Raw genomic sequence first — 27,252 nt, 5'->3', positions numbered from 1 at the left:
GCTATTTTTCTTCTCCAGGTCTAGGAGCATCTCTTGGGTGCAAGGGTCTAACCATTTTAGTCACACAATTATAAACCATCAGTAAAATGCACTGTTGGCCTTCACTGCTCCCTCAGCATTTTGAAAAGGGTATAAAATGTAGGTATTCACAACAACTAACATAATTTCCAATTTTAACAGTCAAACAATTAACAATTCACTGCTGCTTGCTATTAGGAACCAGAGAAGTAAAGAGGAGTACCACAAAATGCCCACGTAAAAAGATACTCATGAGTAACAAAGATAATGGATGTTCTGGGCAACATGTCCAACTATTTAAACCATAATACGCTTGTTCTGTAATGTTAACTAACAATCAATATAAATGTGAAGAACAATAAAGGGAACTTTGACCAAAATGTATTTTTGAAGTGGAAGTCTAAAATGTAAGTAATGTCCTGCATCCACTTCGACCTGATAAGCAGGGTAAGGTGGCATTGATGTGAGAACTGAACGCCATCTGCCAGGGAGCAAACAGAACAAAGAGTTTAACACAGACCATGCACAGGAACAGAACTGCAACGACCATGACTTCACACTGTGAGTCACCCAGCAATGATTCACTTCCTGCACTGTGTAACTTGAGGCCAAAGTGCACAGAATATACTAGCATCCAAGACACAGGTCCTGTAGCCAGACCGTAATTTAGAAAAAAAATCTTGCATTGAGGGGTACCTGCTTCGAATCTGCAGGTAAAATGGTCAGTCTACCACACCTTTAAAGTTCCATCCTTCGCAGTTAAATCAATGAGTGCAGTTACTGATGTTATGCAGTGCCACCAAAAAGGGTTGACGCACTTGCATGACCTGTTTGTGTTTCATTATATAGGAATTTACTTATGAAAGAATGCTTGGATGTAGTATGAAGAATGTTGGCATCTTTCTATAATACATTGCAAATCACTTACGCCTCTTCAAAGAATAGTAAGATACTTCAGTGTAATAATGCATCCAAACAACTGTGGCTCCAAAAATACCTCTGCTCCAAGTCCCTGTAGGGATTTGGAGCAGAGCCCTCAGCCGTACAAGAGTCAATGAAATCAGTACAACTGATTAGGACTCCTTGACACATGTCTCTGTGCAGAGCGCATCAAAAGTGCACTAATTAGTACAAGCCTATACCATTTTTAAGAGCATGTGTGGCAATAGTTTCATTGGCATCACCAGGTGAGTAACAACACAGAACCTACGCAGACAGCCCAAAAGAAGATCAATTGAGGGGCCTGGAGAAAATGAACAGGCTGCTGTGCCCTTGCACAGGATGTTGAGCAGTCACTTACAGCACTGAACTGTCATCATATGGTGAACGTCTGTAAAGGCACTCAACAACCCTATCTGGGAGCACCCAACTCAGGGGTGGCGACACAGTCTCTGACAAATGTGCGGCATTAGTCCCCGACCTCTTCAATCCGTATGTGCTAAATGACAATAGTAAAAATACAATTAATGTAATCCATCAATTAGCCACTTCAGCAGAGCTCTCAAGTTGTCTTAGGTCAGGTGTGAGTAGTTCTGCCATTTTTCTTTTGCTTCTTACCTTCCTGTGTTTATATAGGGAACGTGCAACAAGCGGTACTTTTCCATACGCTAAGCAATGCATGTTACAAAACCAAGACTGGTTGATCCTCTCATGGAAAGAACGGAACAACGTGAGACCTCTGCGCCAAAAATATGATTGGTATGTGAAACAATTATTAAGATAAAAGAAACATAATTGTAAGTCCTCAAACTGACTGTGCAGTACATTACAAATCTCTGGACCAAATACATTATTTTGTACTATTCCCCTATGGGAGAAAAACACGACGCCCATGGGGTACTCTTTACACATTATTAGATAACCAGGAGCTTGCATGCCACTATGGCGGGTGCAATGGCTAAACAACTAGTTGGTACAAATAAGGGGTTTAACAAGAAAACGTATGCCAAACTGAACAGGTGGCAAGGGCAACAAACACCAAAGAATTTTTGAGAAATTGCATTTGTCAGAGTCTAACAAGCCCGGGGCAGTCCCAGCTAGATGAAGCACCGTTTCCGAACAGATAATGTGACAGCCATCACATTCCAGGGGGAAGAAGACTCCCGCGAGTACTGGACGCTGGACGCTTTATTTTCCCGACACAAAACCAGCGCGTGCGTTCGACGCCACCCACACGCTCCGGATGCACAGCAGTGCTTCGCCGTTCCAAATTAAAACTATTCCGGCCTCGGCCGCCACACCCCGGGGCCCTACAGTACGTACTAGCAGCCAAGAGGAAAAGCTCAGCCTCTGGGCTGCGTTCCTTCATTCTTCACTGTAAAAGCGCCTCAAAGAGACCACGTTTCCACTTCTATGGCGCCCCTGGCCCTCGAGGCCGCAGCTGCCTGCCCAACAAAACACGGGCTGAGGTAAAAATGCATCCCTCAACAGAACGCAAAACTGCAGAGCCACGTCTCTGAAAATGATGCATTGAGAGGCATTCTTTTCTCACTGGAAAGCACCCCAGCAGGGCCACCAATACCGTTTCAATTAAGCATATTGAGAAAGCACACTTTAATTTGTTTATGGGGTTCTTTTAAGTGTCACTTCCTTAACTGATGAATGACATAACAAGGTGCGTGTGGTAAAAATAAAACTTAAGTTTAACTTACGTCATCTCCTAAATAGAAGCACCTATGGTGTCAGTAAAATCTAACCTTCCACCATAGGCGCTCGAGTGGTTTTGTTATGACTGAAAACACACTGGCTGCTTAGAATGTGAACCTACACCCAGACAGACGACCTCTTGGCAGTAAAGCAACAAGTTCACGTTTGTCTTTTTAATATGGCAACATGGCGATATTTGTTCTACAGGATGCTTAGGGGAAAAATGGTGTAAGTGGCCCTTTCTGCTGGGTTATGCCCAAACTTTTCAGCTTGCTCCTCCTATTTTTCGGACCATCTTTTTGTAAGCCTTAGGATTCTGAGCACTTACTACTGCTAACCAGTGCTAAAGTGCAAGTGCTTCTCCCCTAAAACACAGCAACATTACTGTATCCACAAGGCACATTTAGTTCACATGCAAGTCCATTGTACAGTAGTATACCATATACCCAGGGCCTATACATTAAGTGCTACTAGTGGGCCTACAGCCCCGATTGTGCCACCCACTTAAGTAGCCCTGTAAGCCTGTCTCAGGCCTGCCACTGCAGAGCCTGTGTATGCAATATCACTGCCACTCTGACTTGGCATTTAAAACCTCTTGCCAAGCCTTAAACTCACATTTTCTTACATATAAATTAACCCTAATGCAGGCCCTGGGTAGCCCATTGGGCAGAGTGTCATGTAAGTAAAAAGCAGGACACATACTTTCAAGTTTTCAGTTCCTAGTTTTTTTTATTACTGTGAGGCCTTCCCCTCTCCTAGGCCAGCAATGGAAATTACTTATACTACCTTTAACCTGTAATTCCTGTTTTGAGAGGAGTAGCTGCATTATGCTTAGTAACATTGGTATGGTAATCATGAACAATATTTACTGGTAAAGTCAGACTTATTATTACTATTTGAGAAATGCCACTTTAAGAAAGCAGACATTTCTCTGCACTCATTGCCCTGTCTGCCCACAGCCTATCTCCAATACACATCTGGCTTTGGCCAGGTGACAGTTATAGTCATGCATTCTCTTAAGATACCCATAACACAGGATACTCAGCTACATTTGCATTCTGATGGGTCTTCCTGGGTAGGAGGTTGGGAAGGGCTCACAATTACACCTCAAAGATTAGTGACCAGAGTCCACACAAACAGGTGGATTACCTCCCACTGTTAGTCTGGAGCAGAGGCTGACCTGAAAGGGGGTCCTGTGTACTCAACAAGAACTCTTTGTAGTCACCCCCACATCAAAGACGATCTCTAGTGTAAGTATTGGGTCCCTGACCTACTACAATTAGTAAACTTCTGGACTCAAGAAAGCGCTGGTGGAGTAAAGACAGCTGCATGCCAGGCTTGCCACTCTGCCAGGATTGACTGCTCTCAGGAACTGCTGCCCTGCTTTGTTGTGCCGCGCAACTGCCTGCTGATCTCTGCTCGGTAGCCCAAGACCTATTCTCCCAACCCAATTTAAGCAGTCTTTCACCATCCAAAAAATGTCTGCTGTACCATTTCCCTTGCATACAAGGGGCATTAGAACCCCTGGTAGACTTGTGATACCATCATTAAGCTACACTGTGAACTACATATCTCTGTCACAACTTATTATGTCTTTATGCACAAATGACACTAGCAAACTGCATGGAGCTAGGTGTGGGCTTAAGCTGTATTTTCATCACAAACCATTTTTCACAGTCCATCAACCACAAAATGATGTGTTTAAAAAGGCAACCTTGGAAGTACTATAATTCAAGGAGCTTATGCGTGTGTAGTGCTTTCCTCTTATTTTAGTTTCTAAGCACTAACATAACACAACAGAAATGCACTTCTGAGGTCAAAGAAGACTTTTATTGTTATTTTATTCTTCCCCAACCACAATGTTTATGAATGAATGACGAATTAGTAGCTTTCAAGTCCGCGTTAATCAAACAAAATATATCAGTTTGCAATATACACAGCAGGTTATATTTATAAGATATTGAATGCAAAGCAAAACAAATACTTCACCGTGTAGGAACTATTTACAGCTACATCTTTCTAAGGTCTGCAAGCTGAGACCCCTGTCAGCCGCGAGAAAGAGTGTCATCTACCCACACGGGATGCTGGCAACTGGCGCCAAGCTCCAGCACGAGGTCCGGCAGATTCGAATCTGACTCTCTGCAGCCTGTTACATTCGTTACAAAGGTGTGCCCCCTCCTCTCAGACCTGGGAAACTGAGCAAGCCTTTTGGAGACTGGCCAGGTCTCCAAGACTACTCCTGTTCCCAAGCTCAAGGGAAGAGAAACAACGCCCATGTACTCTCTCTTATCAGGTCTAGTCTACTGTGAGAGCAAAACATCTTGGTTCTCTGGTGCAAAAACACAGCTTGGAAAAATACAGAACTCCACGTTAAAGGCAATGGGCAGCTAACCTAAATATCAAATGCAATGTCATGTTAAAGGCAATAGGCAGCTAACCTAAATATCAAATGCAATGTCTAGTGTCATGTCAAAGCCAATAGGCATCTAAGCTGAATACAAAATGCAATATATAATATCATGTCAAAGTCAATAGGCAGCGGAGCTGAATACAAAATGTAATATATGATATCATGTCAAAGTCAATAGGCAGCGGAGCTGGATGTAATATATGATATATTGTCAAAGCCAATAGGCAGCTGAGCTGAATATAAAATGCAATGTATAATATCATGTCAAAGCCCATAGGCAGCTGAGCTGAATACAAAATGCAATGTATAATATCATGTCAAAGCCAATAGGCAGCGGAGCTGAATATCATGTCAAAGCCAATAGGCATTTAAGCTGAATACAAAATGTAATATATGATATCATGTCAAAGCCAATAGGCAGAATATCTAATAGCATATCAAAGTCAATAGGCAGCTAAACTGAATACATCATGTCAAAGCCAATAGGAATGCAATGTCAAAGCCAATAGGCGGCTAGACTGGATACAGCATGTCAAAGCCAATAGGCAGAATACAGAATGTAATGGCTAATGCAATGTCAAAGCCCATAGGCGGCTAAACTGAATACAGAAAGCAATGGCTAATGCCATGTCAAAGCCAATAGGCACAATACAGAATGTAATGACTAATGCAATGTCAAAGCCCATAGACGGCTAAACTGAATACAGAAAGTAATGGCTAATGCCATGTCAAAGCCAATAGGCGGCTCAACTGAACAAAACATACCATGTGCTACTGGTGAACATTGAGCAACTAATATGCGCAGTGGTGAAACACAAAGTCATTGGTCAAAACAAAACTCCATCAAATAGCAGGACATTCCGCCCTTTGACCAATGAATTTTTGTTTCACATATCTCATATTTCAAACAAACAAAAAAAAAACATTATCAGCAAATCAAATTTCAATGATCAAAGCAATCCCTGTAAAGCAATAGAAGTGAATTAACACATTGATCTCATAACCTTTCACATCAGATACATCTACATAGAAAAGACTGGGCAATTTTTTTTTTTTTTTTTTTTTTTTTTCTGAATGAGTCTCTAATTCAACAGTGTTAGCAATTTGATGTGGCATGAGTTCTGCTCATGTAAAGGTGCACGGTCCACCTGAAAGGTTTTCTGGAAGGTAAGCAAAAGTCAGAGTTCCATACGAGAGGGGAAAAAAAAAAAAACACAGCAAACAAGTTGAACTTGAACTGAAGGCGCAGTTTGCGCAAAATGGATCCATGGTGCTGGCACTTTACTCAGCCAGGTTCAGGTTGGGGATTCGGTCCCTTCCCCGACCCCACACGCACACACCGGAAGGGGGACCACACAGCACACTCAGGGACAGTGGCGAAACGTGGTAGGATCTGCAAAAGAAACAAGTATGACTTTTCTTGCAAATAACATTTTTCATTTAAACTGCACCCTTCCTCTTTCTTTCCCTGTTTTATAATCAGCAGGACGTTTTTGAGGCCCTTTGTTATATTTTCTGCAGGTTCTGGAGGGTCACTTGGGGCTTCAGCCCACACATCAGTACTGAGGTTTTTATCTGCTGCGCCACAGCTTCCTTTTTCTTGCACTGTCAGAAGGGCTGGGGCAGACTCATTCTTTACCAAACCTCCATTCACTGCACTTTTGTCAATTTGGGCCATTCTGTCTCCAATTTGTATGAATGAATCAGATTCTTTTCTAGGTATCAGCATAATTTCGATTTTTCCTTGGTAATTTGCAGCAATCACTCTCCCTAAAACCTGATCAATTTGCCATTTCTGTTCTGGTAACTTTCCTCTCCCCAACTGCTCTGTGACTGCTTGCATGACAGATTGCTTTTGTGCATGCTGCACAGTTTTTATCAAATCTAGGGGAATGGGCATCTCTCTCATCTCTGCCCACCTGTAAGTGGCCTTTTCACATTTCTGGGGCACCCACATAGCCATCCCCACTAAGGCAGAATTCTGGGTGAACACTTCTCTCTCTGCATTTTTCTCATTAACATCTGCAAGGTAATTGAACCAGTTAGGTGCTAAAACATTATCAAAGAACCAAAAATCAGCATAAAAATGACACATCTCACGTAGCTCTTGCTTTAAAATCTGACACACATTATACAACGCTGTTCCTTCTACTGTGCCAGAAAGCAACATTTCAGTCAATGAATCATTAGTAAAACAAACATGCTTTTTATCTTCAGTAGACACGAATTCAGATGGTGCACACAATTTCATTGATAATTCTTTTATCTGTGGTACTCTAGCCCTGTCTTGCAAGTACCAGATCCATTGTATGATTCTAGCTAGGGGCAGTATTTTCTTCCCTTGTTCTTGAATTACATGTACATCAGTTTTTCCTTCTTGCACTGCGCAGAAACCTAAAGTCTGCATTATTTCATTTGCCAAATCACAAGCGCGCAGCTGCATATTATTTTTCACAGTGACCATGTACAAAAGTGTTAGGATTTCTCTCAAATGAGGGCTATTCTTTTTCCAAAAATCAAACAAACTAATGAAACTCGGGGTGTCTTGCTCTAAAATCCTTCGTTTTACTTGTGCATTTTGCAACGGTAACTTGTAAATCACATTCTCGTCCGTGTTATCAGTTAAGGAATGCACTTTGGCTGCCAAAAACCCTGGCTCACACGGAAACTCAATGCAGCTCGGAGCTGTCTTAACCCCCTCATTATTGGAATGGGACAAGAAAGATTCTTCAAAAACAGCAGTTTTATAACTTTCAGTCTTATTTTGAATTATTGTATCCTGGCTAATTTGCTCACGTAAATTCCTATTTTCATGTTCCAACTTCCTACATTTCTCCTGCATTTCTCTGTAAGCAGATAAAGGTATCCAGACCTTTCTGTCATCATTACTTCCAAAACACACGTTTTCTACATATATACAACGGGAATTATTTCTCAAAACAACATCAGGCATTTTAGCTACACATGCATTTTCTTCTGTAATTCCCCAAACAGAAAACAATTCACAGTTTTTCTTAGCACCATCAGGCAGTTCATCAACACATGTATTCTCAGACATGGTCTGCCGTGCTACTGTGATTCTCCAAACAGAAAACAATTTCTGTAATTCTCCAAACAACAAAAAACAATTACACTTTTAAAGTGTGCACTTAGAAATCTACTAACTCGTCAAACCCCTTCTTAATCACCTCTTAATGACCGACCCCACTTCTGGTACCAATTGTAGTGCTTTCCTCTTATTTTAGTTTCTAAGCACTAACATAACACAACAGAAATGCACTTCTGAGGTCAAAGAAGACTTTTATTGTTATTTTATTCTTCCCCAACCACAATGTTTATGAATGAATGACGAATTAGTAGCTTTCAAGTCCGCGTTAATCAAACAAAATATATCAGTTTGCAATATACACAGCAGGTTATATTTATAAGATATTGAATGCAAAGCAAAACAAATACTTCACCGTGTAGGAACTATTTACAGCTACATCTTTCTAAGGTCTGCAAGCTGAGACCCCTGTCAGCCGCGAGAAAGAGTGTCATCTACCCACACGGGATGCTGGCAACTGGCGCCAAGCTCCAGCACGAGGTCCGGCAGATTCGAATCTGACTCTCTGCAGCCTGTTACATTCGTTACAAAGGTGTGCCCCCTCCTCTCAGACCTGGGAAACTGAGCAAGCCTTTTGGAGACTGGCCAGGTCTCCAAGACTACTCCTGTTCCCAAGCTCAAGGGAAGAGAAACAACGCCCATGTACTCTCTCTTATCAGGTCTAGTCTACTGTGAGAGCAAAACATCTTGGTTCTCTGGTGCAAAAACACAGCTTGGAAAAATACAGAACTCCACGTTAAAGGCAATGGGCAGCTAACCTAAATATCAAATGCAATGTCATGTTAAAGGCAATAGGCAGCTAACCTAAATATCAAATGCAATGTCTAGTGTCATGTCAAAGCCAATAGGCATCTAAGCTGAATACAAAATGCAATATATAATATCATGTCAAAGTCAATAGGCAGCGGAGCTGAATACAAAATGTAATATATGATATCATGTCAAAGTCAATAGGCAGCGGAGCTGGATGTAATATATGATATATTGTCAAAGCCAATAGGCAGCTGAGCTGAATATAAAATGCAATGTATAATATCATGTCAAAGCCCATAGGCAGCTGAGCTGAATACAAAATGCAATGTATAATATCATGTCAAAGCCAATAGGCAGCGGAGCTGAATATCATGTCAAAGCCAATAGGCATTTAAGCTGAATACAAAATGTAATATATGATATCATGTCAAAGCCAATAGGCAGAATATCTAATAGCATATCAAAGTCAATAGGCAGCTAAACTGAATACATCATGTCAAAGCCAATAGGAATGCAATGTCAAAGCCAATAGGCGGCTAGACTGGATACAGCATGTCAAAGCCAATAGGCAGAATACAGAATGTAATGGCTAATGCAATGTCAAAGCCCATAGGCGGCTAAACTGAATACAGAAAGCAATGGCTAATGCCATGTCAAAGCCAATAGGCACAATACAGAATGTAATGACTAATGCAATGTCAAAGCCCATAGACGGCTAAACTGAATACAGAAAGTAATGGCTAATGCCATGTCAAAGCCAATAGGCGGCTCAACTGAACAAAACATACCATGTGCTACTGGTGAACATTGAGCAACTAATATGCGCAGTGGTGAAACACAAAGTCATTGGTCAAAACAAAACTCCATCAAATAGCAGGACAGCGTGTTAGTGCAGTAGGTGAGACCTTGAACTTTCAGATTAAATCTTTTCCATAATAACAGAAGTCTAGACTTGCTGAAATCACTACTATTGATATACGTCTCACACTAACAAAGGCATAGGTTTTCAAGGAGAATGATGAATACAACATGTCAAGTCACAGGCAGTCACCGATTGCAAAACAAATATATACTGAGCACGGATAGCACCTCTGACAGCCTAGCCTCTCCTTTCCGGTCAGAAAAGCACACCAGATTTTTCCAAGTAGTTAGTAGGCTGAATTATTTGTACAAATTGACTGCGCAAAAATTGTGAATGTGCTTTTTTAAGTACAGTTTGTGGTTTTCAGGTATTTCCAATGTAAGGGACTAAAATTTACACTAAGTCGATTGTTGTTCACCAATACATAAAAAAGACTTTGGTGAGTGCCAGATATTTTGTCTTAAACAGCACTAACCGTCCAAGAACCAGTAGCAAATTACTCTGATATTGTCTCCCAGGAGAGTCCTTAATGGATTTATAATTCAAGGTGAAAAACGTCAGATGCCAAACAAGCTAGTTTCTCCAGAACCAACGTGTTTGACTCAGCATTTGTAGGGAGGTGTAGAGACCTTATGTTGTCAAATATAGACTACTATCGGAAACAAAGAGGGTTGTTGGAGTAAAGATACAGATTTAACTAAATATGATTTTTTTTTAAAGCTCTGACTGTGACATTGTTAAACACCCCATCCAAAAAGAAGAGATAGTGACTGTTTACATTGTAGGGCAAGTCAAAGTCCTACCTCAGAATTCTGGTTAAAAGAGGAGGACTTCAGCTAAACCAGAAATGGTTGCCTACTAACAAGCAGGGACTCACTGTAAAATCAGACACCTTGGACAACAGGGATCAAACTGCTTTCTAAAACGGAATTATGTATGATTTATGAAAAGAAGCTACAACAGTACAGAGATTAGGTCAGTAAAAAGAGTTATGTTTTAATTATTTCCAGAATAGCAGGTCTGCAGAAACGAGGGTGTCCAAGAGGAAATGGTTCCAGAGGGCAATTAACTTGCATGACTGACTTCCAGAGTATGTACATTTAATTTCGGGACAGAAAGTAACATTGACGTGGATATTAGGTCGCGTTTTTTGCTAAATGGAAACAATTTGTTAGCTTTTATGTGTGTACAGATTTCGGTAAAATATCACATTCCAATCCAGCTAACAATAACTTTCATAGAGCGTTTAGCACACCAATTCACAAAGCTCAAAACGTATTTAATTAATCTATAACTGTTAGTAATCCCAGCTTCCCCGTCATTAGCAACTCATATTCATTTAGCTCCAGATGGTGATAAGCAAACACTATGCTCAATAAATAATAAGATAGCAAAACATTAGAACTCTGCTGTCACTGAGTATCATAAATCATAGGGGTTACTATTACCCAAATTAATCACCTTGGAAGGATGGAAGACTGAGTTGGCCTGGCTGATATTCGAACTTGTGATCCAGAGCCACATTGCCAGGTTTTAATATTTTGTGGGATGTTAATGGGCCTGTGAAGTCAAAGTGGCACGAATGTAGTGAAATCCATATAATTTCAAACCAGCCGACGGTTGCAATAGGACTAATTATATAGTACAGATAATGGATTCTCGTTACAGGTGTACATTAGTTTGATGGGAACTATTTAGTTTGAAAGAAAAAAAAAAAAAAAAGTCCCAAAGCAAGGATAAATGTCTTCATCCATGTGGAGAAGGTAAGCTGAGAACCAAAGAAAGCGTCTAAGACTTTGCCTGTGGCTTAATAGCTGTGTAGCAGAATCACGGAGAGAAGCATGTATGGAAGAACTAATATGATATATACTTATTTAGCAAAGCACTCGTAGGCAGAAATTCAGTTTTTTGTGTTTATAAGCAAAGGTGGCTACTGTTGTTTGGTGTTTAGACAATAGGATATTCTTTGTAGGTAGTCATCATCATCAAAACTTGGTTCAGCTAGATTTCAGCCATAAAAGCACAATTGTAGCCACTTGACACGCTTCGTGCTAGATGGGAACACTGGGTGGGTCCGATGACAGAGGAGGATTGGAGAGACACCCTGATGGCTCTGAGACTGTTGACTATGTCCTCACGACTGAGCCTGGTTCAGACTTATTTTCTTCATGCAGCGTATCTCTCACCTGGAAGGCTGCACGCGGCCGGCCTTAGGCAGCATATGGTGTGGACATGCCCCGAGATCGTTGTCTACTGGCGTGCAGTGTTAGTGGAAGTGTCCAGGGTGTTGCGGGAGGAGATGGAGCCTGCCCCAATACCGGTCCTGCTGGGAGTTCTCGAAGGAGTGGGCTCCAGCAGGGCAGAACGCACTTTTGTAGGGATGGCTTGTTTGGTGGCCAAAAGGGACATTGCCTCAGACTGGAGAGCGGAGTCGGCCCCTACGCTTGCTAAGTGGCGCCAAGGGATGGACTGGTGAGCTTCTCAAGAAAAACTGGTGTACGAAGCACAGGGCTGTCTGGCTAAACATTAGTGGGTGTGGGGGGAGATGGACGGGATCCTGGGAGGAGGACATAGGCGTGAGCAGGAGGTAGCACACCCAAGTCTTTATGCAGAATATATGGGGATTGTAAGCCCAGTGCAAACGATTTATCTGTGTGGTGCTCATCCAGAGGAAGTGTATTGTGGCCAGTGTTGTTCTGCCGTGTTGGCTTTTTGTTCAGTAATAAAATCAATAAAGCCGTTTTATAAAAAAAATAAAAAAATAAAAAGCACAATTCTTATAAAATAGTAAAACATCCTAAAACTAATACTATTTACAATACAAATGCTAAAAAGATAATCATTTAGACCAAATTATCAGCTAGGAGTGTGTCAAATGTCTGTAACTTGTCCATGATCTTTCTTTATGGCTAGCACACTTTGATTAAATTAATCACTGCATAACAGATCAGGGGGTGTCCAACTTTTGCAGCAGCATTAGGGCTATCCTATGCTGACTGCGGATGACTGCGCGGAGAGCAGGAACCAAGATGTGCTTCCTGTGCAAAGAGTACATATTACAAAATATCATAAAGTGCAAAGTGCTCCGTTTTGTACCAGAGTCACAGGGGCAATTAGGGAGATTAACAAACCAGGTACCCTGGGAAGGACTTCAACCAAAAAAATGTATTACACAGATCCTGGTGAGAATAAATATGTACCTTTGGTTATGAGCTAATGTGAGACAGAATTCCAAACATTCCGAGGGTTTGATAGGCATGTAATTTTGAGCTGGAGGGGATAAAAATAAAAAAAAATAAAGACCCTCTGCCGTTTTTCTTTTCTCCACTTATAAAACAACTTTTTCACTCGGGAATTAGTACTTCTTGTGATAGATTTTAGGTTTATAAAGTACTCTGCAATACCCAATTTCATAAACACAGTTTTTTTCGTATTTTAGCCAAACAAATACATCCAGCAATATCCAGTCAAAGACAGTCTTGTAGGTAGGAAGTCTCTTCACTTAATCTGAGAATAATATGGGTGTTATGCACACTAGGAGGAAAAAACAATAGTTCATTCTTGGGCTAGGAAACCGGATACATTGGCAATAAATTAACTAGCGCTGTGTGTGACGTGAAGGATCTCAAAAGTCTGGTAGGATGCAATTACATTTTATATTCTGTTTGAAAACCCTAAGCATGCACTATAACAACTGACATTTTCCTACCTACTCAATAGTTTTGATACTCAGGTAAAACATCTTGACAGAAGCACCTATAGATGCTCTCTGGTGAGTCGGAGATGAGGCTGAAAGCTTCTTTGGTACGACCATTAAAACACCATAATTTTGAAAGTAGTGATTCACAGAAGAACATAACTGCTCAGTGAATTAACCGATACAAATAAAATGTTGTACTACAAAAATGTGCAATAAAGTGTAAGTGGAAAATAAGACCTGCTTTATCGCAGAAAGTAAACCCTTACCCACAAGCAGCACCCAGTCGGGTATGCTAAACTACAATAGCTAATAAGCCTTCCACTTTAGTATATAAATAAACAGTATATAAAACACAACACGTGCAAAGATTTAAAGAAAAAATAAAATGTTAAAAAGATTTTTAAGTCTACAGAATAAAGACTATACCGATACACCAGATATATATCCACTTTACCAAGAAGAAAATACTTTGGAATAAGAACACGACAGGACCACATTTTAAAACAAAACCCTATTGTAGAGGTTCCATAAGCAAGGTATATAGATGCCTGGCTAGTGTGGAAGTAAAATCACAGGCACAACTACATATGGAGTGTCTTTTTTGCAAGTGACCCCGAGATACGACCCCACTTTTTCATTTAAGATTCACTCAAAAAGGAAAGACTAATTTGGAAACCATCCACCGTAAATATACGTGGAATAGATGCTCCTTACAGCACACAGGCTCCGACGAGACGCAGTCCTGTAAGCTCCCCTTGGCTTGCTCGACCTGCTCAGACTGTTCATGAGTCATGATCCTCTCCATATAAACACACTGCCTCGAAAATCCAGCACTGAAGAAACCTTTAATTATCAGCTGCCTACCGAACCACCACCCTCGTACTGCCACCAGGACCAGACTCAGCTAAAGGCAGCATTGTTGTTCAAGCATTGCGAACTTCACGGAAACCCAGTGGTCTTTAACACAAATGCAAGCCACCAATCAAAAATGTCACTGTCCAGGATGATGTGCAATATATGCATACTCCATAACTTGTGAATTGAAAACAAGTATGTGCATTGCTGACTACTATGGGAGAAGGATTTGGATTGGTTGACGAATAATGGTATCCATCATTATAACTTTACATTTTAAACAATTTACCTCAAAAAGAACAACCAAGTGCAGTAGCCAGCGAATACCCAATTAAAATAAGAAATACCAACAAAGGGATCCTGCAGAGCTGCTCAAAGCAGACAGCTTACCCAAAACCCTAAACTGAGAGGCGGTCTTCTCACGCTACTTCATCCGTCTCTCGGTGCTGCATCCCATGACACAATAACCACACCTAGGTGGTCATCAAAGCCAACAATGAACCACTTCCCACACTGGATCAAAACAAAGAGATCACCCTTCCTACGAAACACGCTACATGGCGTAGCATGCTACTCATGTAGGCAAGCACTCCAATGCCCCAAAGAGGGATAACAACACAATATAAATGTTGCAGTACAATACAATAAGGTCTGTGACAAAAGCAGTTCACTAGAGCCACTTAACAGTACTAAGAATGAGCTGCTATTTCCTTTACTTTAACAGTACTGAGAATCTCCAAGCATAGCAGGGCAAAGAAAAACAGGCTGCATACTGATTAAGTGCACGTCATGAGCCAAGTCCACATAAGACTACCGGGATGATTCTCATTCTTATATAACTTTACGCCTCACCCCCGTAAGGTTCATAGACACAGTCTAATCACTGAAAATTGTAGAACCGCATCATTATTGTGCACTGAACTCTAGAATGGGCTGGGAGTTCAGACCAATGTATGGTGTAAGTGTCCTGGAAACACGCTTCTTCTGCACCGAGGCAATCTTGCGAGGTGGATCCGTGGACCGCGCTGTTTGACCCCTGCTAATGAATGGCAAAGGCTATGAAAGCAGGCATTCCGCCGTCACCAGCAGGTGCAATGCTTGCTGCAGACCGTAAAACATAGCAGCCAGCACAAGTTGTGTCAGAGAGATAATACTGGGGATCGCTGGTATCCTGAAGACGCCGTGGTGCCTGCTAACATGAGAATGACTTCAATATCCCGCAAGCCAGTGCCTATCTGTTCATCAGAAAAAAAGGTTAGACGAAAACAACAAATTACCACAAAAAACAACAATCACAAACAAAAAAGCCTAGGCCCCATGAAACTGAACGCGCAACCGAACGTTTCCTAGCCTTTTCAGGAGACAGTTTGTGCTTGCTTATTCCGTATGCTAGTTTAGTGCCCTTCATGGTTAAAAGTTCACAAAAATAACCAGACTGATTTTCAATCTAAAAGACCATTGCCCTCCTAAATTTAAATTACAAAATCCAATGCCTTCCAAAATTGTGGCAGCTTTACGGTTTGAATCGGTGTTAGAACTAAATATTAGGTAGGGTCGCACAAATCAATGGCTTCCTGTTTATTCTGCACCCTGGTCAACTTGTCAAGGTCCGCAAGCGACCTAGCCGTTAGAAAATAAATGGCAAAGGTTGCACACGCAAGTATTTCACTGCTGCTATCAGGTGAAAAGATTGATGATGGCTGTAAAACAAAACAGCTAGCACTGGTAGTGACAACAATGTTACACTGGGTCAGGTGCTCTGAAAACGACGAACCACGGCCCTTGTGTCTTGTCTGTAAAACCTAAATCTGCTACTACCAAGAAAGAACAAGCATTGATACAGCCAACAGGTTCAGCCAGTGTGAAAGTTATTAGCTTTGTCTGTGTTTTTAAGCATGCTGTGCGGCAAAGTGACTGTGCAGCATGGAAAAGGACAGGTTTTTGCTTCCTGGCGACTCCATTGGATAGCTCTGTACGGTTAAAAAAAAGCGCTATGACATCTCCAACGCTGGCTGTGTCAAGGCTATTTTTTTTCTTATGACAGTGGGTGTGAGGAAAAAGTGAAAACGTGTGGTGGGAAGGAAGAAGCCACACAGACAATGGGGGCGAAGGGTTGAGATAAAGGAAGCAACATGGACAAATGTCACGCTGGTATGCAAAGAAGCAACACACACGGTGGAGGGTGTGAGAGAAAGAGACAATGGAGAAAGAATAAATAAAATAGCACCTGAAACACAGTGAGGAGTTGATGGAAAGACACAAAAAAAGGTAAATATATCAGTATGTGGTCGCTGCTTTAAACTGTTGAACAGGAAAGGACATCTGCCAGAGCTGGCCAATTAAAAAGGTACAAAATAGGCAAAAGCATTTGCTTATTCCTTTATAACATTTGAACAGAGCCAAATGCGGCCATGTGAATTTACAAAGATCAAGACACAGTGTGAGGGACTATGTTTGCTTCATTTCTGGGGCCACATTTAATAAATCTTGGTTAAATACTGCACGAGAGAGTCCCAACAAGACAACATATTTTATTTTAAGTCTTGTAAGTCTAGCATTTACCCTCAATTCAAGACAACAGAACAACTTGGCTTTACAGCTAATTTATCTATTACAAAAGAAAGCATTCATTCGACACAAGAACTAATTTTTAAGGAATATTTATCTATTACAAAAGCAATATCTATAAAAAGTGAAAATAGACATTTACTTTGCATTCACCAATACAATCTCAAATATAAATGTATGTATGTGTATATAGTATAATTAAAACTATCAACTACTGACAATCCAAGATTTGGTGTAATATTTATTGTACGTCATTCATTCTAAACCCACAAGACAATTTAAACACACAAAAAAAGACTAATTGCAATTCGGAGCATAAGTTATGCAACAACAGCTTGAAAAACACCAAGCTTTGAAAATAGTATTTCAAGAATTTTGATTTAGAAAGGCTTTCACCACCTCCCACTTATGTCACAAAGTTGAACACAGAGATGCTGCCAGGAATGTAAGAGCCACAAGCCAGCGTGAAATACTTGTGGACAGAGTTTCTGTTCATAACAAAACGCCCTCGCAGTACTTCTAGAATTCTGGAGCTATAACATTTGCATTTACATCCAAACAATGCACTGTGGGCTGACTAAAGGTAGCAATGTTTATAGAGACAGGCTCCTTTACAGAAGTCCACCTACGTGGATTCAACGAGCAATTTATTCAAAGGAGGGCTGGATAAACATGGAAAAAGTTCAGGCTGATAATGCCTCCTGTGCCTCACTCTGTTTCATATTGTTTTGTAAATATTATCAAGCTAATTACAAGACAGATAATCACCATGTCCCCAGGCAGTGAAAAGAGGCTGGTCAACAGTGACACACCGAGCCGGGTGCGTTTGAGCTGCCAATACCCTGTCATCGGATTATCCTCCTGCATGTGGACATCTCACACCAGCAGTAAGTTTTCAAAGAACACAAACTGCCTATGGGTACAATCTCAAAAAAAGAAAAAAAACACACTGCGTCAGAAGGAACGTGGAAACGTTAGGCAAGGAATCGCATCATCAAATACTTTGCAGTTTCTGTTACTTAACCCTTGCTAGTCAAAACCCAATACCACACACTTGTGGGTACAAAAACACTCACCCGGAAAGGAGACGTAGTTTTCTGATAACTAAACAAGAGGTCGGAGAATTGTAACTAGACGTAACAAGTCTAACCGCCGACCACGCTATCTCGACAAGAACATTCTTCAGTCCCCTCCAGCACAGAGAAAGTGCAAAGTCAGGGAGCTGCGTGCTCGCTCCTTGAGACGGTGCACGGTGTTTGTAAACATGATCCCCACCCCCTAGCCTCGCTGCTGTCAATCGGCGTCGTTTGCAAGGCAGACGTAACATAAACAGTTTAGACGGCCGCTGCCTGTGAGTACAGGCTGCATGCACCGTATCACGTAAGGACGAGCTCACGACAACGGAAAAACGTGATGGCGATGGATAAATGTTTCAAAAGAGACGACAAAGGAGTGGACCAGCCCAGCTCGTTCACATCAGGGGAATGCTGTTTGGAAGGCAAATGGAAGCAAATACGTGTAAAACTATACAAATTGCACTTGGTAAACGCTGCATAGCATAGCATTCAACAGCTAACAATTTAAAAAAAACGTTAGTGATTACTGTTAGGTAGCAATCATGGGCGATATTAGGAAAAGATGCGAGTTAGTACTACTCAGTAGTGGGATAGACAACTGCATTGTTGTAGCCGTTTGTTTTCAACCACTTTCAAAAAGGCAGAGTCTCGTGCACCCAAAAGCTCCTGTCACTCGCTTCTCTCTGCGTGTTGTCAAAAAAATCACCAACAAAGCCCACACACAGGACAGCCTCGTGGTATTTTCCAGGTTACTGACGACAAATCTCTTCAAAAAGAGAAGACGTCGAAATCCAGCACGTTCCTCTAATCGACTAAAGAGTTAATATTGGGGACATTTTTGAAAGCAGGATAAGCTAGCACGAGAAATAGGGAGGAGCCGGTATCACAAAAGTATTACGTACAATGTCCACATTAACCGCCTGTCGATTGTCCAAATTATCGTTTCACTTAGAAGATGTCTCTAAAAGTAGAAACAAGTGCGCTGCTCATAAAACCAACACTAACAACTGAAGAGTCTACCTTTGAAGCGACTGATATTTAAACTACCTATACAGTAAGGGGCGCGTGCAGAGCACATTATATCACAAACCACCAAGAATACTTCTAATAAGGGCCAATAAATGAGAAAGAAGAAGCAGAGCCTTTTAAAAAGTAATAAAAAAAAAACATTCATGCAATACTTTAGCCTACAGAAGCAAAAACATGAAACAATACATCTGATTTAATGACGTAATACTAAAGGCATTAGCTGGTAATGCAGTCTACTTATCAAGGTTTCCATGGTACCATATGCAAGTTCAACTCTGTGTCTCTCAATCTCTATTTATTTTCATGGTATTTTTTCTGATGTACTTGTTTTAACAAAAGGTATTTACCCCGAAACCTGGAGGGGTTACATTTGTGCAGTACGACAAAATTGCATTGAAGAGACCGTTTGACTATTAGGAGAGTTGTTTCCCAGTGTAAAGTAAGTGTAACATGAAATCCGAAGACAGTTAAAAAACACAAATGAACTACAGTAATAAATGTGTGTACGCTTGTTTATTCGTACAGATGTTCTTGGTCAACATTTTTATTGTCATGATTATTTATATATACATACAGAAAATAATACGTAGGATATACAAATGTGTGTTTCAACATATCTAGATCTATGCTAGGCATGTATAACGTGATCACTGGAACAGCAGTAAGAAATTAGATGTTTAATTTCCACAGAAACGCCCTATTATCAGATAGAAGAAGAGAAAACAAATGACCATTTAATTAAGAAAATACCTTCAAACACCACTAACTACTGTTTATTCCAAATAGCTCGATTATGTTAACAATTATGTTAGTTGTATTAGACAAGGACACCCATTCTCACCAGAGTGACAAAGATGTGATCTATCTCCTTCTCTCAATGAACAGCGATGCAATGATCTGAGCACAGAACACACATAATTGTATGGAGTGGTCAGCAAGAGTGTACCACAACTAACATACCGTAACTATCATAAACAATGTTAGGCTACAGTCTATAGGGATACAAATTCAGTCCCTTTGAACGAGCAACAGGTTTGCAGAGATATTATGTTAGCCGTTAAAGGTAACTTTGGTGGAAAGAAAGCCTGTTTATATTGGTTATTCTGTAAAAAGATCAATTTGCTACCATGAACATGTGTTGTGCTAACTGCATTAGACCCTGTAGAACAATGATTTATAGAAGCTTTTAACAATATCCAAACTCAAGAAGAGGAGGCATGTAGGGGCCTAGAGTAATTAGGAAGAAAGAAAACACAACACAATAAACTACATTCATGAACAGGACAGATGAACAGCTAGCTCTGTGTTAAGTCGACATGATCAGGGGCCGAGTGTTATAACTTAGGATACAGCATAAACTGGGCATCTGGAGAGACGCCATGGTGTCCGACTGGGAGGTTGCATTCTGTGTGCGGTGGGATAGCTAGCATTGGCTTAGTCAAGTCGACACTTTAGCGTATGAGGTGGTTTAGGAAACTCTGTGCATTAGTTTGTGTGGACTGGCTGCCGGACACTTGCTGGGCTGCAAGATCTCTGCGATACTCAGCACGTTTATTGTGTCTGAAGCGTTACAATTCTAGGAGGGATCCTGTGCGAGATGGGCTGCACTACGGAGAACAAACTATGATAGTCCTGAGGGCGCCATTCAGAGTAGCTGTAAAGTTATGCCCCCTATGGCCTATGCCCTGGGATGGCCCGCTTGCAGGGCGGGGATTGATCTGTGTCCAAAGTCTGAGAAGCGGCCGCAGGCAGGCGGCGCGGGGTTACCTTTTGACAGCATGTTGTCCTCTGCCGGCCTCAGGGCGGCGGGCGCTGGCTCATGTCCCAGACCTCCAGACTCTCTGTTGCGGTTCTCCCTGCTCGGCTGGAGTGGCACCTTACCGGACCGGGCGCGCGAAATATCGGTATTACTTCTGTCCGGCCTCTGCTGTACAACCCGGCCCTGTGTATGACTGAACTAGCGCTCCTCCAACACAGTCCGACAGGAAACAAACACTAGACGCCCCCCTCCTTGCACCCGCCCCCCTCCCAGCCCATAGCCCTCCCCGGAACTGACGAGTTGGCACAACAACACGCCGCCGGAACTGACGAGAGTGGTCCTTTGTTTTCCATCCGGACGTCTTCACCGGGAGCACTTGTGGCGAACCTAATGGCTGATTAAAAACATCACAACAACCGGCCTGCGTACGTCCGGCAACGCAGGAGCAGGGGACACGTCCTGACAAGCGCCCATGTTGGAGTCAGGCAAATAGTTCGCAAGTCATAATGTTCTTTATTGTGACCCGAACTTAATTTCTACCACCCCTTTGAACTACCAGGCGGATGTTTTGCCTCTCCCAAAAATGACACACGAAGACAGAGTTCACTGGGGGTCGGGGGCCTCCCTGCGCGCGGCCACTCCTCTCTGTAGACCGTTTCCATAGTACGAAAGCGCAAGGAAAGTTTGGAGGGGGGCATACGTCGTTGTGGCACCGAGTACCCGGCAGATCAGTGAGGATGGGATCGGTTCAAAGGAAGCAAACATCCAACACTTAAATCTGTTTGTCAAAACCTAGGATGTGGAAACAAAAAGCAACAAGAACCTGAGTCGGCTTCTGGGTCCTTTCGTACACCGAGTAGCCTCCCCGGACCAGGGGCTTAGCGTGTGTGTGTTGGGGGGAGTTTACAACGCCCCCGCACCCCACATACATGTATTTTCGGTTAAATCTCTGGGCACAAGTGCCTTCAGTCGGGTATGGCGAAGTGTATGTCGGATTTAACCAGGGATTTTTTCTGGTCCCACAGTAACAGATATCACTATTTTTTTTTTGAGTTTTATTTCTCTAAAACAGCTGTACATATTTACACCAAATCGCAAAAGGCACACTTTCTAGATAAATATCTAGTTTTCTGCCAAATTTGGTTTAATTCTGTTTAGCTGTTTCTTCGGTATGGCTGTTCCTTTTTCCTTATCAAAACTGCATGGAGAAAAAGCTTTTTGGGGCACCCTCTTTACTTAGTCCCTGCTTGACAGAGCACCAAGAAACTTACCAGAAAGGAGCTCTGGTGGATGAACCTTTTTTGGGAAGGTTTTGTAAAGATGCGTCAAACAGAGCCAAAGTTATCAGTGATACTAAAACACTCTTTCTATGGGAACTGTGACCTAACTGGTGACTTAACTTTAAACTACACAAAGGCGACCAACACTGTGTAACATGTGTATGTGTCTCTACATTTATATAAGTTAAAGGATCACAAGAAAAGAGCAGCTATGAAAAACTCCAGCTCCAAATGGATACAATGAGTCTCAAAGAAATGGAATATCCTAGAAAGAAGTGACTCAAACAGATGGACTCACCAAAGAACAAATATATATTTCTAGTACAACTTTTCGGCTTCCGCCCCTCTCAGGTAGTACAAGATTGTTCAGTGGCTGCACACTTAACACTGCTGGATCTTTAAAAAGCATTATGAGTGACAGTTCCATTTGAAATGTGTAATTAATGCAAGCCTGACATCTCTTGAGCTATGCAGCAATCAGCTGGTCTTGTCTGGTAATCACACATAAGTATATAGGGGCCTTGTTGGCAGAACTTGCAGACCCTAAGCAGCATGACCTGGTGACACGTGCAGCAGCACAGAAGGTGTACTACCTGTTTGAGTGATCTGTAGTGCACATCTGCCTAGACCTGATTTTTGTGACTCTTCGTTGAAGGAGGGAACTAAAGATAGACAAAGGACTGATGGCCAGGGTCCTGAGGTAGCTCGTGGTACCCGGTACAACTTCAGATCTGAGAGAGAGAAAAGATGAAGAACTTTACAAACCCCTGTTCTGTTTCTGACTGAAGACACAAACATGCCATCAGTTGCAATCTTGTTGTCAGCCTCAACACACACGTATTTTGTCTACTGGTTGAGGTGAACGGGAACTATTGGGAGCAACATTCTCAATGTTATTTTTATTTTTACAAAAACAGTTGCCCTACTTTTTGTTAAAAAAACAACTGTTCCTGGATGGTTAATGCTGACCTTGAGGTGCCTCCCACTGAAAGGGAAAGGAAGGGAGGGGGGGGTTCTTCTGTACTGTGACACTAAGGGAGAGGCAGAGAACTAAAGAATATACAGGTTTGCTCACAAGGGTACCTGCTACCTGAAAGAAATGTAAATATGGGCAATTGGTTAATCAGTAAGTCTAAAGTCTGCTTGGGAGCCAGTATATGGTTTTAACTGATGGACTGATTTGAGGCATAATGGTGACAAAGATGTATTCTTTTTTAGAGGTAATGTAAGAGTGTTACTAATTGGATTTTATTGGGCACCTAATAAAACAGGTTTGCACTAGCTACAGTCTAATGGCATATTACTAGTAATACATATTTTGAAAGTGCTTACTTTATCCTAAACACTAAGGGCCTGAATTAGAGTTTGGTGGATGGTTTACTCTGTCACAAACGTGAACGATATCCCGTCTGCTGTATTACAATGTCCATAGGACATAATGGAATCATAATACGTTGGACGGGATATCCACCACATTTGTGACAAAGTAACCCCATCTGCCAAACTCTAAATCAGGCCCTAAATCTCACTATACAATTTGTAGCAGTCTATCTCATAATGTGGGAAATACACATTTAAAATAAAGACCTATATAGTCACAGTGCTTTCAGTCATAGGCTGGGACCTCATAGCAATCTAATTACAAATAAGAATTATAAGAACAGGATGCAGCAGGCCTAAGGAACACTCATCGATCCCTATAAGTACCCAGTGTAATACAATAACTGTTTGGAATTTATGGTGTGCAACTCCACCCAGGCCCCTGCTGCAAAGAAGAGCCCAAGGGGCAAATGAGGACCCAACGATAAAAAAACATTCAGGGGGTGCACCATATATATATTTTTCCTACTGATCTTCTATTTATTATGTTCTATTCTTCACTTTTCTTTATTCCCTTTCTCTTCTTTTCTTGCCTCTCGGGTATCCGGAATTTTGATTTCCAATAAATACATTTTTCTTTGATGATACAGGGTTTTTCCTGTGCGTGTTTTACATTGCACACGCTTTTCCACCTTTCAAGATGGCCGCTGTACGTAGTCCTCTTTTCATTTTTAGCGGATTTCGCCTTCCACAACATAGGGAATAGATACGAACATGACGACTGCTAAATGCAGTCCGTCGTTCACTTTCACATCTTCTTTCCGGGCACGGCAGAAGTTCTTGGGACTCGCCGTCCTCCTCCCCCTTTTTAAACCTCTCTGCTTACACGAGAAGCGTACACATGACCAGCGGGACGGGTGGCACACGACCGGGCCCGTCACTTCTTACACTTACCGGCCCTTGACACTTCTTCGACCGCTTGCTCAATAACTTATCGACGCATTGCTCAGGTAAGGGCAGCATATTGCCTTGTACTAGCGCAGCTATTTTTAGAAGGGCAGTACATTTCTTATTACGAGCACTACAAGCCTTAGTATTTTTTTACTTTATCTTCGAGGATGCCACTCTCCCTCTTCAAGGTTATTTATATTGTTTGAGTGATCAACACTGGGAGATATTTACCTCATGTCAGTCCCTTTGGATGAATAATTACTGACACACATGTATACAATATCTATTTTTACTCTATTTGCACTTTTTTCCGTTTCTTTTTAATTTAAGCTGACAGATGGGAAGATATTTTACATTCCCAGTATTCTTGTCTTTTTTATGCGATCAGTGGTTCCTCTTCTTTACCATATATTAAGACAATCATCATTTCGGTTTTTCCATTAGGCCCACCATATGCCTTTGTGTACTCATACTTCGCAAATTACTTTCGCATTGACTGGACTACTATCTTGGTATGTTTTTTGATCTGACAATATTCTTTCTAACTTATATCATCTTTTTCACTTATGTAAGTTTTGACTCTTGGCGGAGAGATTCTCTGTTTGAACTTTCAATACCTTATGTGCACTTCTTCTCTACGAGAAATCTGTTCCATCACGCTGTCTGCACACTACTTCCCTTATCCATACTCAATTCACATTGCACTTTTTGGATTTTCCTTGGCATTGATCTCCTTTCCTTGCCGGTTCCATTGACCATGTACAATTACATATTGGTCTAGATCAATTCAGTATTTAAAACTTCTTCGCACTATATTTTTGATGTATTATTATAAAATACTCTTGTTCCGTCACTAGTATGTAAAATAGCACTTTGGGGGTCATTTTGATCTCGGCGGTCTTTTGTCAAGACCGCAGAGGGACTGCCGTGCTGAAGACCGCCAGTGGTGGCGGTTTTCCGCTCAGCGTATTATGACTGTTGGCAGCCCTCCGTCCTTTTTCGGATGGAGAGCCGCCAACAGCCATACTGGCGGGCGCCAGGGAAGTGGAGGTTGCTCCACCTCCACGTCAATAGAACACCGCCCACCGAATCATGCCCTGTGATACGGCGTGGCAGTGTTCTGTTTACGGTGTGGTGGCGGCGGAGCAACCCCCATGGATCCCGTCCCCTCCCGGAGGATCAACAGACAAGGTAAGTTGATCGTCCGTTAGGGGAGGGGGGCGGGGGGGTGTTGTGTGGGTGTATGGGGGTGTGCATGTGTGTATGTAGAGGGGGTGTGTGAGTGTGTGTATGCTTGCGGGGGTGTTGTGTGTTTGGAAATGAGTGTGTGTATGTCTGTGGGTATGTCTGTATGGATGTGTGCGTGTATGTCTGAATGTTGGTGTGCGTGTATGACTGTGTGTGTGGCTGTTGGCATGTATGTTGGTGTGTGTGCGTGTATGTGTGTTGGTGCCTTCGTGCATATCGGGTGTGTATGTGTGATGTTGGGGGTAGGGGTGGGGAGGAGGGTCCTGCCACCTTTGTGGGTGGCAGGGGTGGTGGGTGGCGCAGGGGAAGGACTCGGGTGGGTGAGACCCCTATCAGTGCCAGGGAAGGAATTCCCTGGCACTGATAGTGCTTACCGCCATGGATTTCATGGCGGTTCCAAACCGCATGAAATCCATGGCAGTCAGCCGGGTCAAAATACCGCCGGCGGTATAGTGACGACCGCCGGGCTGGAGACCCAGGTCTCCAGCTCAGCGGTTGTCTCCGTTCTGGCGGGCGGAATGGATAAGTGGCGGATGACCATGGCGGTAACCGCCATGGTCATAATTGCAAAATGTTTACCGCCAGCCTGTTGGCGGTCTTACCGCCGCTTCTCCGCCGTCCGCCAGGGTCGTTATGACCCCCTTTATATGTTAGTATGGTGTTTTCTGGTGACATATTGATATTACTATATTATTCCCCCATTTATCTGGGTTAAATGTTACTTTGCAGCCCTGAAGAAGCCCATCTGTATGGGGCAAAACGCGTTGGCTGCTTTTTTCGCATGAATCTCATGTCATAACAAGTTCTTTACGCCAATAAAAGTCTTCAGAAGGAAACTGAGAGAAGTCTCGCACCATTATCAATTCAACAGCATTGGACTCTTTCTGCTTACTGTGTGTTGTTGGATGCTCTGGAGTGGTGCACCCCCTGAATGTCTTTGTAATTACAAATACGATTGTTCTCCATTGTGCCAACTGGCATTCTGTTCTGGTTACACACACAGACACCTCTAATGTTCATATTAACCAAATGAGCTTCCATAACATCAGAGCGTATTTTACAGTGAATATTTAAAATTGTATTTATTTTCCATTTAAGTTGTGCGCAATACATCTTATGTGTATTTACCTAAAAGTGAAAGACCAGCACAATAGTTGCAGAATACTTTGTTCATCCTAGCCACTTTTGTGGCCCGCCCCTATACTCACTGGCCATGCACGCAGTGCACTCAGGGTGAAACTAGGGGTCAGATGTAGCAAGCCGTTTGCATGTCCCAAACTGCGAAAATCGCAGTTTGCGCCATGCAAACGGCCTCCCGCGATGCTCATTCACAAATTGCGAGTCGGTACCGACTCGCAATTTGTGAATGCGACTCGCAACGCAATTCAGAATTGCTTTGTGACCGCAAATGCGGTCGCAAAGCAACTCGCAGTTACCACCAGTGTCACACTGGTGGTAACTCATTTGCAAAAGGGAAGGGGTCCCCATGGGACCCCTTCCCCTTTGTGAATGTAGACAAAAATATTTTTTCAGAGCAGGCAGTTGGACCACTGCCTACTCTGACAAAAACGAAACCAAATGGTTTCGGTATTTTTTTCATTTTGAAACTTGTTTTCCTTTAAGGAAAACGGGCTGCAAAATGAAAAAAAAAATGCTTTATTTAAAAAGCAG

General features: G+C 42.1%; 1 protein-coding gene across 4 annotated transcripts in view; it reads right to left on the bottom strand.

Annotated features, from left to right (window-relative positions):
- Window positions 1-21,076, bottom strand: part of OTUD7B (OTU deubiquitinase 7B) — a 196,782-nt gene extending 175,706 nt beyond the window's left edge. The window contains exon 1 of one of the 4 annotated variants that reach the window (XM_069218229.1): window positions 20,791-21,076. In XM_069218229.1, the coding sequence (XP_069074330.1) occupies window positions 20,791-20,803 (13 nt within the window). In that variant the 5' untranslated portion in view covers window positions 20,804-21,076. Of the gene's footprint in view, window positions 1-17,686; window positions 17,883-17,994; window positions 18,083-20,790 lie in introns of those variants that run through there. The other 3 variants (XM_069218228.1, XM_069218230.1, XM_069218231.1) reach the window with 3 other exon arrangements.
- Between the last annotated feature and the right edge of the window lie 6,176 nt (window positions 21,077-27,252).

The sequence above is a fragment of the Pleurodeles waltl genome, chromosome 12 (genome assembly GCF_031143425.1).
Source record: "Pleurodeles waltl isolate 20211129_DDA chromosome 12, aPleWal1.hap1.20221129, whole genome shotgun sequence".
NCBI classification, from domain to species: Eukaryota; Metazoa; Chordata; class Amphibia; order Caudata; family Salamandridae; genus Pleurodeles; species Pleurodeles waltl.
This window is presented reverse-complemented; position numbering and strand designations above follow the sequence as displayed.